Genomic DNA, 16044 nt, shown 5'->3' on the forward strand with positions numbered 1-16044 from the left:
ACTTATATTTATGTACACTCACAATAAAACACAACATTGTGCTTTTGTAAAAAAACATTCAAGCAATCCCACCCCCGAAATGGCGCCATTTTTAAAATGAAACTAAAATGCTCACGGCTGCATGGGCAATATGTGTCTACAGCGAGGAACGAGCAGAACAGAGTGAATGTTTTTTAGTCCATTCCTACTGGACGTCAATATTTCACTTTCGCTTTTAAGGTAGCGATTTAAAAGCCCCCACCGCGCTGTCACACATCGATTAACCAGTGGGAAAAAATTCTCAGTCACATCGCTAATATATTTATATATAAATACAATATACAATGGGCCTACCTGATTTTGAACACAAGAGGGCAGTATAGCCCTATGTATGACTTTTTTCTTTTTACTAAATAGCTCATTCTGGCTGTTTTTAAACTTGTACATAATTCTTGAATTAAAAAAAAACTGAATAAACCCAAAACTGGGTTTAGATCTGATATTTGTATAATTTTATATAAAAATAAATAGTGTATAATTAAATTTTTAGAAGATCTGAGACGTTTTCTGATTCCTTTTTTGACATTACTTTAATCCCTCGCCATAGCAAAACCGTTTGAGATATTCAATATCCGTTCACAATTTAGCATCTTTAATGTATTTTCATCATGTTGAAAAAGTTTGGTGTGAATAAAATAAACCACTTAGCAGGAGTGGGTAAAAATGCAGAGGCTGAATTTGCAAATAAATCCACATTCAAACCAAAATATCTGACTTCCTCTTGGTCAGAGCTAATGATTGTAAATTAGAAAGTTGTCCGACTCGATGAGACCAATATACTTACTGATTTTTATAATTGTGGGTAAACCTAACCCCCCCACTTTTGTCAAAAACATTTTGAAAGTGACACACTTCCTGCTACCAGTTGGTGGCGCTATAACTTTGACTCACAATAGTTACATCCATCTGATCGGCCTCTTACCACCAACACACTGCTGAAGTTTCATCAAGATCAGTTAATGTATGCAGAAGTTATACCACTTCGTGTTTCTCTTTTCTCGCCATAAATGCGTTTCCACGCCACGGCCAAACCATTCGAGATATCAAAAATCCGTCCGCAATTTAGAATCCTCAATGTCTTGACTTCATGCACACAGAGTTTGGTGGCGATTTAATGAATTTTCTAGGAGGAGTGTTTCAAATTCCATAGCAAACGTTCGCCAAACAACACATAATAGCTGACTTCCTGTTGGACGGAGCTAATAACTTAGAGTGCGGAAGTTGTTCGGCCCGATGAGATCTATATGTGTACCGAGTTTCATATTAATTCATGCAAGTGTGTTTGATATATGGACCAAGTTTTCAGACCGTGTTCAAGGGGGCGCTGTTGAGCCCCCCTGGCACGCCCGGTTACCAGCTTCAGCCCGGCACTGATGGCCGGGGGTTCTGAACTGTGTGCAAAGTTTCAAGAGTTTTTGAGCATGTTAAGGACCCCAAAAGCCCCTGAAACCTTGAAAAACTAAGATTAAATGGAATAGACAAATCCCCCACCCCCACCCCCCTACACACACACACACAGAGACGTAGGCTAGAGGCAGAGAGAGAGGGAGAAAATCCTCTTTCAAACCAAAATATCTGACTTTCTGTTGGTCGGAGCTAAGGAGTATAAATTAGAAAGTTGTCCGGCTTGATGAGAACAATATACGTACCAAGTTTTGTGATTCTAGGAAAAACTAAGCCCCCATTTTTGACTAAAGGTGGCGCTACTGAGCCATTCCACCACACCCGTTTCTGAAACTTTGCACATGTCTCCTGGCTAATAAATGTGATGTGTCTGTCGAGTTTCATCCAATTTCAAGCATGCTAAGAGTCTCAAAAACATCAAAAAAGAATATTAAAGTTTGATGTGTTGCCATGGCAACAGTATCTAAGATATCAATAATCCTTTCACAGGTCTACATCTGCCGTGTGTCTACATTATACACATAAATTTTGAAGCAAATCGGGTAAAAATAAGAGAGTGATTTCAAAGCATTTTGAAAGTGACACACTTCCTGCTGCCAGTTGGTGGCGCTATAACTTTGACTCACAATAGTCACATCAATGTGATCGGCCTCTTACAACGAACACACTGCTGAAGTTTAATCAAGATCAGTTAATGTATGCAGAAGTTATAACACACTTCCTGTGTCCCTTATTCGCCATAAATTCGTTTCCTCGCCACGGCCAAACCGTTCGAGATATCAAAAATCCCCTGGCAATTTTTCATCCTCAATGTCTTGACTTCATGCTGACCGAGTTTGGAGGCGATTGGACGAATTTTCTAGGAGGAGTATTTCAAATTCCAGAGGATGCGTTTTTCAAACAACCCATAATAGTTGACTTCCTGTTGGGCTTTTGTAAAACTTAGAGCACGAAAGTTGTTCAGCCCGATGAGATCTATATGTGTACTGAGTTTCATATTATTACATGCAAGTGTGTTTGATTTATTGACCAAGTTTTCGGACACCATTCCAGGGGGCGCTGTCGAGCCCCCCTGCCACGCCCGGGTACCAGCTTCAGTCCGGCCCTGATGGCCGCGGGTTCTGACCCGTGTGCAAAAATTCAAGAGTTTTTGAGCATGTTAAGGGCCCCAAAAGTGGCAAAAAGGCGAAAGAAAAATAATAGAAAAAAAAAATATATATAGCTGCGAGCAGCGATTGCGGGCCCAAGCCGGTGGCACCGCCACCCTGGTGCCTTAGTGTAGGCACCGGGGTGGTGGTACCGCCGGCTTTGGCCCTCCATCGCTGCTCGCAGCTATATTTATTTATATATATATATATATATATATATATATATATATATATATATATATATATATATATATATATTATACAAACATATATATATATATATATATGTGTATATACCGTTCAAAAGTTTGGGGTCAGGAAGATTTTTAATGTTTTTAGGAGAAGTCTCTTCTGCTCACCAAGGCTGCATTTATTTGATTAAAAATACAAACAAAAACAGTAATATTGTGAAATATTATTCCAATTTAAAACAGCTGTTTTCTATTTTAAAATATTTTACACTGTAATTAATTTATGTGATCAAAGCTGAGTTTTCAGCATCATTACTCCGGTCTTCAGTGTCACATGATCCTTCAGAAATCATTCTAACATGATGATTGATGGTCAATAAATATTAATTATTATTTTCAATGTTGAAAACAGTTGTGTACAGATTTTTTTTCAAAATGCGTTGATGAATGTAAAGTTCAAAAGAACAGCATTTATTTCAAATATAATTTTTTTTAACATTATAAATGTCTGTACTGTAACTTTTGATCAGTTTAACTCATTCTCGATGAATAAAAGTATTGATTTATTTTATTTCTTTCCCCCAAAATTAAAATTAAAATTATTACTGACCCCAAACTTCTGAACGGTAGTGTTTAACGTTACAAAAGCTTTAGATTTCAGATAAATGCTGTTTTTTTTTACTTTCTATTCATCAAAGACTGTACACAACTGTTTTCGACATTTAAAATAATAATGAATGTTTCTTGAGTATCAATCATCATATTAGAATAATTTCTGAAGGATCATGTGACAGTGACGACTGGAGTAATGATGCTGAAAACTCAGCTTTGATCACAGGAATAAATAACAGTTTAAAATATATTAAAATAGAAAGCAGCTGTTTTAAATTGGAATACTATTTTACAATATTACTGTTTTTGTTTGTATTTTTAATCAAATAAATGCAGCCTTGGTGAGCAGAAGAAACTTCTCTGTTATGTGCGCGCCACAGACTGCACGCACGTCCGCTTAGAGTTCCGCCTTTTGCCTTCCGTCAATATTACGTTATTAGAAAAAATTTTTTTAGAGAATCGATTTTTTGACATTTGTGAATCGATTCAGAATCGTCCACGTCCGCATCGCGATGCATCTAAGAATAATTTTTTTCTCCCACCCCTAGATTTCATACAACAGGTTAATAAACAGTTACAATTAAGTCACTTACATTTTAGATGCAATGTTGACTGTTTTTGTTCTGTTTCAGCAGCGAAAATAGTTAAACAAAGATCACGGCAGAACCATCACGCATCACGTGTTTTCTCATAACTGAACGATTCAGCATTTTTAACGAATCGGTTGACTCAAAGATTGAATGATCAATCCATAAACATCTGTCTTAATCATGATCGACTCATTCGAACAAATCGTTTGAACGAATGAATCAATGACTCGCTTATTAAGATGGATGCCTGGCGACACCTAATGGCGGTTTAGTGTTGTTTAAAAGCATCATTCTTTCCCACATGTGTGTGATTTGTGTGTGCAACATTATCATTATTTTTCTTACACTATTATATTAGCGATTTAAAAGCACCCACTCGTGTCACACGTCGATTAACCGGTGGGAAAATATCCTCAGACACATACCTAATACATGTATATTTAAATACAATATTGGCCTACCTGGTAAAAAGTTTTATATACTTTTTTGATGTCCTTTTGGACACAAGAGGGCAGTATAGCCCTATGTTTGCTTTTTTGTTGAACCAAATAGCACTAAATAGCCTGTTTTAACTTTTTCATTCTTCTTGAATTGCAAAAACAGAATAAAATGGGTTTAGTTGTGATATTTGTATACTTTTATATAGAAATAAATGGTATATAATTACATTTTTAGAAGATTTTTAGTGTTTCCTTTTTGGACATTATTTAATCCCTCGCCATAGCAAAACCGTTTGAGATATTTATTATCCATTCACAATTTAGCATATTTAATGTAGTTTCATCATGTTGAAAAAGTTTGGTACGAATAAAATAAATAGTTTAAGAGGAGTGGCTAAAAATTCAGAGGCTGATTTTGCAAAAAAATTCACATTCAGACCAAAATATCTGACTTCCTGATGCCCAGAGCTATTGAATGTAAATTAGAAAGTTGTCCGGCTTGATGAGAACAATATACAAACTATTTTTTCTTTACTGTAGTTAAAACTAACCCCCCCACTTTTGTCAAAAGCATGTTGAAAGTGACACACTTCCTGCTGCCAGTTGGTGGCGCTATAACTTTGACTCACAATAGCTACATCCATCTGATCGGCCTCTTACCACGAACACACTGCTGAAGTTTCATCAAGATCAGTTAATGTATGCAGAAGTTATTCCACTTCTGTGTTTCTCTTTTCTCGCCATAAATTCGATTCCTCGCCACAGGCAAACCGTTCGAGATATCAAAAATCCGTCCGCAATTTAGCATCCTCAAAGTCTTGACTACATGCACACCGAGTTTGAAGGGGACACGGTGAATTTTCTAGGAGGAGTATTTCACATTCCACAGCAAGCGTTTTCCAAACAACCCATAATAGCCGACTTCCTGTTGGGCTGGCGTAAAACTTGACCGGGGTAAAGTTGTTCGGCCCGATGAGATCTATATGTGTACCGAGTTTCATATTAATTCATGCGAGTGTGTTTGATATATGGATCAAGTTTTAGAACCCCGTTCAAGGGGGCACTGTTGAGCCCCCCAGCCATGCCCGGGTACCAGCTTCAGCCCGGCCCTGATGGCCGTGGGTTCTGACCTGTGTGCAAAGTTTCAAGAGTTTTTGAGCACGTTAAGGACCCCAAAAGCCCCTGAAACCTTGATTAACAATATAAAAGCAATAGTCAAATCCCCCCCTCCCCTCACACACACACAGACACAGAGAGAGGGAGAGAAAATTCTTCAGAAAATCCACATTCAAACCAAAATATCTCTCTTCCTGTTGGTCGGAGATGGTTCATGTAAATTAGAAAGTTGTCCGTCTTGATGAGAACAATACACATACCAAGTTTTGTTGCTGTTGATAAAACTAACCCCCCCACTTATGACTAAAGGTGGCGCTACTGAGCCCCTCACCACGCCCGTTTCTGAAACTTTGCACATGTCTACTGGATAATAAATGTGATGTGTCTGTCGAGTTTCATGCAATTTCAAGTATGTTAAGAGTCTCAAAAGCATAAAAAAAGAATATTAAAGTTTGATGCGTTGCCACGGCAACAGTATCTAAGATATCAATAATCCTTTCACAGGTTTACATCTGCCGTGTGTCTACATTGTACACATAAAGTTTGAAGCAAATCTGGTAAAAATAAGACAGTGATTTCAAAGCATTTTAATAGTGATGTACTTCCTGCTGCCTGTTGGTGGCGCTATAACTTTGACTCACAATAGTCACATCTGTGCGATCGGCCTCTTACAACGAACACACTGCTGAAGTTTCATCAAGATCAGTTAATGTATGCAGAAGTTATAACACACTTCCTGTTTCATTTTTTCGCCATAAATTCGTTTCCTCGCCACGGCCAAACCGTTCGAGATATCAAAAATCCGTCCGCAATTTAGCATCCTCAATGTCTTGACTTCATGCACACCGAGTTTGGAGGCGAATCGATGAATTCCCTAGGAGGAGTACATTAAATTCCACAGCATGCGTTTCCAAACAACCCTAAATAGCCGACTTCCTGTTGGACTGGCGTAAAACTTAGAGCACGAAAGTTGTTCGGCCCGATGAGATCTATATGTGTACCGAGTTTCATATTATTACATGCAAGCGTGTCTGATTTTTGGACAAGTGTTCGGATCCCGTTCCAGGGGGCGCTGTCGAGCCCCCCTGCCACGCCCGGGTACCAGCTTCAGTCCGGCCCTGATGGCCGCGGGTTCTGACCTGTGTGCAAAATTTCAAGAGTTTTCGAGCATGTTAAGGGCCCCAAAAGTGGCCGAAAGGTTGACAAAATAATAATAATAATAATAATAATAATCCTACCGAAAACAATAGGGCCTTCGCCCTTTCAGGGCTTGGGCCCTAATAATAATAATAATAATAATAATAAATAATCCTACCGAAAACAATAGGGCCTTCGCCCTTTCAGGGCTTGGGCCCTAATAAATAATCCTACCGAAAACAATAGGGCCTTCGCCCTTTCAGGGCTTGGGCCCTAATAATAAACAATAATCCTACCGAAAACAATAGGGCCTTCGCCCTTTCAGGGCTTGGGCCCTAATAATAATAATAATAATAAATAATCCTACCGAAAACAATAGGGCCTTCGCCCTTTCAGGGCTTGGGCCCTAATAATAATAATAATAATAATAATAATAATAATAATAAATAATCCTACCGAAAACAATAGGGCCTTCGCCCTTTCAGGGCTTGGGCCCTAAATATAGCTGCGAGCAGCGATTACGGGCCCAAGCCGGTGGCACCGCAATCCTGGTGCCAGGGTGGCGGTGCCGGCGGCTTTGGCCCTCCATCGCTGCTCGCAGCTATATTTATATATATATATATATATATATATATATATATATATATATATATATATATATATATATATATACACACACACACACACATACATATATACATATATATATATATATATATATATATATATATATATATATATATATATATATATATATATACACACACACACACACATACATACATTATATATATATATATATATATATATATATATATATATATATATATATATATATATATATAAATAAATAAATTTAAGGGACAAGACAGATAATTTTACTTGCCTGACCTAATTAGAACAAAGAAAAAAATAAAATAAAATAATAAGTAGGGGATCACTAAATCGAGAGAATTATTCTGATTTTATGATACACTCAAAATATTCCACAACAAATCCTTTAAATGTAATGATATTCAGAACGGAACAAGAATAAACAATTAAAAATAAACTATAAACAAAGCCAAAACGAAAAAATAAATATAATAAAAAAAATTAATTTCAAGCAATCCATGGCATGATTTATTTATTTTTTGGACTAAAACATTCTGGCTTTTTTTAAACTCAAACATAATTCTTAAATTGAATAATAATAATAATAAAAGAATAAAATGGGTTTAGTTCTGATTTCGTTGAAATCGCTCGCTCTCCGTACCTAACTTTTCCTGAATACAATCACTATTGAAACTGTGACATTGATTTCATACAACAGGTTATTAACAGTTAAAATGAAGTCATTTACATTTTAGATGCAATATTGACTGTTTTTGTTCTGTTTCAGCAGCGGAAATAGTTAAACAAAGATCACAGAAGAACGCATCTCACAGGAACGTGTTTTCTCATAACTGAATGATTCAGCATTTTGAACGAATTGGTTGACTCAAAGATTGAATGATCAATCCATAAACATCTGTTTATGTTTATGGATTGGATGTTTATGGATCCATGTTTATGGATCTGTATGTTATGGATTACGAATCATTTGAACGAATGAATCAATGACTCGCTCATTAAGACGGTCACTTGGCGACATCTAATGGCGGTTTAGTGTTGTTTAAAAGCATAATTCTTTCCAACGTGTGTGTGATTTGTGTGTGCACCATTATAAATGTCCGTGCGGACGTCCGTATTTTTCTTTCACTTTTATATTAGCGATACAAAAGCACCCGCTCGTGTCACACACGTCGATTAACCGGTGGGAAAATATCCTCAGACACATACCTAATAAATGTATATTTAAATACATTATTGGCCTAGCTGGTAAAAAGTTTTATATATTATTTTGATGTCCTTTTGGACACAAGAGGGCAGTATAGCCCTATGTATGACTTTAATTTTTTTTTTACTTTACTGTTTTAAAATTTAGAATAAAATTAGAATAAAATTCTTTTTAAAAACAGAATAAAATGGGTTTAGTTGTGATATTTGTATACTTTTATATAGAAATAAATGGTATAAAATTAAATTTTTAGAAGATTTGAGGCTTTTAGTGCCTTTTGGAGGCTGATTTTGCAAAAAATCCACATTCAAACCAAAGTATCTGACTTCCTGATGGTCGGAGCTAATGACTTTAAATTAGAAAGTTGTCCGGGTCGATGAGATCAACATACGTACTGAGTTGTGCTACTGTAGGTAAAACAACCCCCCCAACTTTTGTCAAAAGCATTTTGAAAGTGACACATTTCCTGCTGCCAGTTGGTGGCGCTATAACTTTGACACACAATAGTTACATCCATCTGATCGGCCTCTTACCATGAACAAACTGCTGAAGTTTCATCAAGATCAGTTAATGTATGCATTAGTTATAACTAGTGGTGGGCCGTTATCGGCGTTAACGCGTTGCGTTAACGCGAGACTCTTATCGCGCGATAAAAAAAATATCGCCGTTAATCTATTCTCCAAGTTGGGTTGGGAGCTGGCTCAAGCTACACAAGCTATGATGACGCAATCTACCTGCGGCCGCGAGGAACACCCGGCTGCAACGCATCATATTCGTCGTCATCTTAAGTAAACACGGCTGAAAGTGAAAGCTGGTGTAAAAGATCCGTGCAACATCCATTATTTGGACTTGGTTTGTATTTAAGCCGTCCGACGTAGACTGTGTGGTGTAACAGTTCGGTAAGTTAACACACGACTAATCCGTTCTACCACCTCAAATTCAAAACGAAACATATAACTGAATACCAGCGCGCGCGTATTATTCCCAATATATCTTAGTGAGTGGTGTAGCACATAATCTCTTTTTATTAAAAGCGCCCGATTTTAAGAATCGTTGTTGTGTTTCTTTTTAACTGAAAAGACATCAGTTAGACAATATTCTAATTTTAAATGTGGGGTTTCATAAGCTCCAAGCCATAATAAACATTAGACCTACTTAAGTCTCTGCAGCTAGTGTACTTAAATTTTATTTATCTGCAAAATTATGTTGTAGGCTATACTTACAGTTTTGCACAATATATGTTCTCAAAACTACATACACCCTTTCAAAAAAAAAAAAAAAAAAAAAACATTTAGCAGTTGTTTAGCAGGGTCTGTGTAACCTGTTCTGAAATGGTTTTATTATAATATCGTTATCGCAAGAGGCTGCAATGTATATCACAATATGGATTTTAGGCCATATCGCCCATCCCTAATTGATAGCCTATAGTAGTTGATAATAACATAGGCCTACCTAATGTTGCCTACGGACGGTAACAGTACAGTAGTAACCTTTTACAGTCTATGAGTAGAACAGCTTTCTCAAGCAGTTTGTGATGCATTTTGGAAACAGGAGATGAGCACCTGGTCTAATGCGCCACCTGGCTTGAGAAACCCGTTCTCAAAGACTTACTTTTATGGTCATTATTTGGGTAGCACACATACTCTGAATGCCTTCGGCAGAATTCAAATGAGCCATTTTAATCTAGATTAATCTAGATTAATTTCAAAATTAATCTAGATTAATCTAGATTAAAAAAATTAATCTATGCCCACCTCTAGTTATAACACTTCGTTTTTCTCTTTTCTCGCCATTAATTCGTTTCCTCGCCACAGCCAAACCGTTCGAGATATCAAAAATCCGTCCGCAATTTAGCATCATCAATGTCTTGACTTCACGCTGACCGAGTTTGGAGGCGAATCGATGTATTTCCTAGGAGGAGTACATTAAATTCCACAGCAAGCGTTTCCAAACAACCCTAAATAGCCGACTTCCTGTTGGGCTGGCGTAAAACTTAGAGCACGAAAGTTGTTCGGCCCGATGAGATCTATATGTGTACCGAGTTTCAAATTAATTCATGCAAGCGTGTTTGATATATGGACCAAGTTTTAGAACCCCGTTCAAGGGGGCGCTGTTGAGCCCCCCTGCCACGCCCGGCTACCAGATTCAGCCCCGCCCTGATGGCCGCGGGTTCTGACCTGTGTGCAAAGTTTCAAGAGTTTTCGAGCACGTTTAGGGACCCAAAAGCCCCAGAAACCTTGAAAAACAAATGAAAAAGTAAATCTCACTCAACTGACAAATCACCCCCACCCCTCACACACTCAGAGACAGAGAGAGAGAGAAATTTCTCCAAAAAATCACATTCAAACCAAAATATCTGACTTTCTGTTGCTTTGAGCTAATAAGTGTAAATTAGAAAGTTGTCCGGCTCGATAAGAACAATATACATACCAAGTTTTGTGATTCTAGGTAAAACTAGGCCCCCATTTTTGACTAAAGGTGGCGCTACTGAGCCCCTCACCACGCCCGTTTCTGAAACTTTGCCCATGTCTACTGGATAATAAGTGTGATGTGTCTGTCGAGTTTCATGCAATTTCAAGTATGTTAAGAGTCTCAAAAGCATCAAAAAAGAATATTAAAGTTTGATGCATTGCCATGGCAACAGTATCTAAGATATCAATAATCCTTTCACAGGTCTACATCTGCCGTGTGTCTACATCATACACATAAAGTTTGAAGCAAATCAGGTAAAAATAAGAGAGTGATTTCAAAGCATTTTGAAAGTGACACACTTCCTGCTGCCAGTTGGTGGCGCTATAACTTTGACTCACAATAATCACATCCTTGTGTTCGGCCTCTGAAAACGAACACACTGCTGAAGTTTCATCAAGATCAGATAATGTATGCTGAAGTTATAACACACTTCCTGTGTCCCTTATTCGCCATAAATTCGTTTCCTTGCCACGGCCAAACCGTTTGAGATATCAAAAATCCGTCCGCAATTTAGCATCCTCAATGTCTTGACTTCATGCTGACCGAGTTTGGAGGCGATTGGATGAATTCTCTAGGAGGAGTACATTAAATTCCACAGCATGCGTTTCAAAACAACCCATAATAGCCGACTTCCTGTTGGACTGGCGTAAAAAGTAAAAGTACGAAAGTTGTTCGGCCCGATGAGATCTATATGTGTACCGAGTTTCATATTATTACATGCAAGCATGTCTGATTTATGGACCAAGTTTTCGGACCCCGTTCAAGGGGGCGCTGTCGAGCCACCCTGCCACGCCCGGGTACCAGCTTCAGCCCAGCCCTGATGGCCACGGGTTCTGACCCGTGTGCAAAGTTTCAAGAGTTTTCGAGCACGTTAAGGGTCTCAAAAGTGCCCGAAAGGTTGACAGAAAAATAATAATAATAATAATAATAATAATAATAATAATAATAAATAATCCTACCGAAAACAATAGGGCCTTCGCCCTTTCAGGGCTTGGGCCCTAATAATAATAATAATAATAATAATAAATAATCCTACCGAAAACAATAGGGCCTTCGCCCTTTCAGGGCTTGGGCCCTAATAATCCTTACGAAAACAATAGGGCCTTCGCCCTTTCAGGGCTTGGGCCCTAATAAACAATAATCCTACCGAAAACAATAGGGCCTTCGCCCTTTCAGGGCTTGGGCCCTAATAATAATAATCCTACCGAAAACAATAGGGCCTTCGCCCTTTCAGGGCTTGGGCCCTAATAAAAAATAATCCTACCGGAAACAATAGGGCCTTCGCGCCTTTCAGGGCTTGGGCCCTAAAAAATCCTTCCGGAAACAATAAGGCCTTCGCCCTTTCAGGGCTTGGGCCCTAAATATGCATTTCGGCTGTTGTTCAGCTGAAGTCAGTTCAGTGATGGTTCAGTTCCATTGTAAAGATTGTCAATTATTAAATTAGTTCATTTAATCTATAAAGCAGTTCTCATACAACTGCGTCAATACAGTCAGATCAATAATATTGCTGAACATTTAGTGTCCTGTTTTCTGCTTGCTGCTAATAACAAACAAACACACACAAAACTATCAAACTAGTATATAAACATTCATAAGGTTTCATGGTCAAAGCCTTTTTTACCTGTTAGAATTGCAAATACTCGCATGTGCTTTGTGTGTGTTCATTTTAATATGTGTGTGGTCATAATAATCAAACAGCAACAGCATTAATGCTGAGAAAGAGAAAAAATCCCTCACTGCCATTGTCTGGAAAACTTTCAGATACTTAAAGCAGTCACAGATACTGACTGAAAGCACTTTTTGTTGATTGCTTATGTTTCTTTGTTTTCCTTTATTAATTTATGTTTGCTGTTAAGAAGCTATATTTAGTTCGTTAATAATTTTTAAATTCCAGTTGTTTTTAAGTCATTTGTAATTATTCTCAAAAGTATTATTATATTATAAAAGTATTAAAAAAGTAATAAATAAATAAAAAATAAAGTAAAAAAAGAATATTCAGATATTCAGATTGTGAGGTGCCTGAAGATTCAGACCCCTAGTATTTATTGCGTGTGCATTTATTGCGTATTTCAGGAGAGGTGAGTCCCAGCAGACGGGAGGCTGTGAAGAGAAAAACGGCAGAATATCTGATGCGTGCCGAGCTCATTTCTGCACAGCTCAAGGACAGCATGGGCCAGAGCTCCACTCAAAGCAGGGTCAGTGTGTGTCTGACCAGGATTAAAGTGAGTTCACCCAAAAATGAAAATTAGTCCATGATTTTCTTACCCTCAAGCCTTCCTAGGTGTATTTGACTTCATACAAATACACTCGGAGTTATATAAAAAATGTCCTGGCTAATCCAAGCTTTATAATTGCAGTGAATGGAGGATGAGATTTTAAAGCCCAAAAAAGCACATCCATCCATCATAAAAGTGCTCCATACGGCTCTGCAGGGGTTAATAAAGGTCTTCTGAAACGAAGCCATGCGTTTGTGTAAGAAAAATATCCATATTTATAACTGTCGACTAAAATAACTAGCTTCCGTCAGACGGCCTACGTCAACTTGCACAAAAAGACTCACTTGACGATGTATGACGTAGGATGTAGGAGTAACATAAGCTTTGACGCCTCTCCTGGTTCAAATGAACCGGGCTGGGTTACAAACTCAAACTCCTCCGACATTTCTCTTTAAAGTTCTCGTTTTAGACCTCTAATTCGTGACTGGTGTTTGTTTTTTTTGCGCTATCCTCTGCGCTTCCGCGTTCATCTTTACGTTGTGCGTCAGTTCAAGTGTTACTCTTTCACCGTAAATCGATGCGTATGGCCATCTGTCGTAAGTTAGTTATTTTAGTTGATAAAGTTTTAAATATGGATATTTTTCTTACACGAACGCATGGCTTTGTTTCAGAAGGCCTTTATTAACCCCCCGGAGCCGTGTGGAGCATTTTTATCATGGATGGATGCATTTTTATGGACTTCAGAAACGGCCATTCACTTTTAATATAACACTGATTATATTCATCTGAAAGAAGAATGTCATATACACCTAGGATGACTTGAGGGTGAGTAAATCATGGGCTAATTTTAATTATTGAGTGAAATATCCCTTTAATGAAGGTATAAACTAGAGAATGTTTTTATTTATTTTTTAAATATTTTTTAAAGTAAATAGGTTGAAAATATGAACAGAAACTGGATAAACTTCATTTTGAACAATATATTTTGAAACCTGACGGGCTTAATTTTGTGAAATGTTTTGAAAAGCATGTGTGATATACATGTACATCTAAAAACTAATGTAAAGTTAGAATTTCTGCATTTGGCTTCAGGTTTAAGTATTTTAATTTCAGTGCATCTTAAGCAGAAACTGAAATAAATTTTCTTTTATATAGCGACAGAAAAGACGTGCAGTATTTGTGTCATGCACTGCTATTTCATTCAAGTTTATGCTGACTTGATTTTTACAATTTTAATTGATGTAAAGGTGAATAAGTGAACAATATTTACATGCACTTTGCATATGAATGTTTTATCTCATTCACAGGAACATTTAAAACATTGTGCACTCACATATTGGATTATTCTGTGCACATTTTTATGAATTACAATCTTTACATGTCCATCATGTGTCTCTTTGTTTGGTGTCTCTTCAGGCGTTAGGCTCGCAGTGCTGTGGCGTCTCATGGTCTGAGCAGACTCACTTTGATGAGCTGAAGCATTACAGAGTGCTGGGCATTATTGATAAGGTACACATCACAATCTTCACAAGCTCTTTTCTAAGATTGGCTGTTATGACCAAAATCATCTCAGTGTATGTCACACTTAACAGGGCGAATTTGAATCAGAAACAAACAAACTTCAATACAATTGCCTGTTGTGTTTGGTATTGTTTGAATTTTGACGATTCCGATTCTGCTTTTCAGAGTTTTATGGATTTGAAAATTCTGTCATCATTTACTCCCTCATGTCGTTCCAAACCCATAAGACCTTCGTTCATCGTCGGAACACAAATTAACATATTTTTGATGAAATCTGAGAGCTTTCTTTCCTCGCACCGTTCTCACCTCTGTGACATTATAAATTAAGCATGTTTTTTCAAAAGCCCTCAAAATCTTGGTGGGAAAAGTATATATAGAGCTGCAAGCAATGTGTTGTCTCTATAAAAACAATGCACAGTGAGCACAGGATTTTAGATATATCGAACAGTGTTGCCATTGCAAAAAAAAAAAAAAAAAAAAAAGCACCAAAGGGAAACGAAAGAGTCTCATATCTTCTCCTATCAAATTAGATCAAATTGCAGTTGTATGTTTGGTGATGGGTGCTGATCACTTGGTTGTAGCTATTGTGGGTCACAATCATAGCACCACCAGCTGGCAGCAGGAAATGTGGCACTTATGATAAACTTTTAAGAAGTCCTCTTTTATTTCCTTGAATCGCAGTGTTTTCCTAAATCCTTCTGGTGGTGATGGCACGGTAGTGCTTGGGCTCGTCATCACTGCTCATACCTATATTCTCCCTGTTGTTACTGTTTTCATGACAAGGATCTGTCTTTTAAACTCTTTAAAACGGTTTAAAGGATTAATTTGTTAAATTAGTTTGTTTTTACTTTACTATCTGTAGGCTATAGTGACTCCGTGATCCATATTTACTGTAAATATAACTCCCTTGACAAAAAGATGTTTAGAGAGTGACGTTACACTGTTTCAAAAGTGTTTTTGTTTAAACATTGTCTTTATTTATATGTGTGTTTTATGTGCAGGTGTTGTTGGTGATGGATAAGAGAACCAAGGAAACTTTTATTTTGAAAGTAAGTGGCCCATTTAGAGTTAATAACACTTAAAGATTTTACAGGAATTCTTACTGTGAGTTACTCCCCTAAAAGCTGTAATGCTTCGCTTGTGTTTAATTTGACTGTTTGAATGAGAGGTTTGGTGAACATACCTAGTGATTAAACTATATTAGGGCTGTCAAAATTGCTCAAAAATGACGTTCGAATATTCCCTCTAAAAAACACACGAATATTCGAACTATTCGAACATCTGGTTGCGCATTTTGTCAATAACGCGCATTACGCCAATAACAGGACAAATTAATACA

General features: G+C 37.4%; 1 protein-coding gene and 1 long non-coding RNA gene across 3 annotated transcripts in view; both read left to right on the forward strand.

Moving 5' to 3' along the window:
• LOC307154205 overlaps positions 1-16044 on the forward strand; it is a 252368-nt gene that overhangs the window by 120095 nt on the left and 116229 nt on the right. The gene's annotated exons all lie outside the window — the stretch shown is intronic.
• Positions 1-16044, forward strand: part of rps6kc1 (ribosomal protein S6 kinase polypeptide 1) — a 214947-nt gene that overhangs the window by 97146 nt on the left and 101757 nt on the right. The window contains exons 7-9 of one of the 2 annotated variants that reach the window (XM_079898971.1): positions 13042-13190; positions 14601-14693; positions 15707-15754. In XM_079898971.1, coding sequence (XP_079755097.1) covers positions 13042-13190; positions 14601-14693; positions 15707-15754 — 290 coding nt within the window. The remainder of the gene's footprint in view (positions 1-13041; positions 13191-14600; positions 14694-15706; positions 15755-16044) is intronic. The other variant, XM_079898972.1, reaches the window with a different exon arrangement.

The sequence above is a fragment of the Squalius cephalus genome, assembly GCF_949319135.1.
Source record: "Squalius cephalus genome assembly, contig: scaffold_37, whole genome shotgun sequence".
Taxonomy (NCBI): Eukaryota; Metazoa; Chordata; class Actinopteri; order Cypriniformes; family Leuciscidae; genus Squalius; species Squalius cephalus.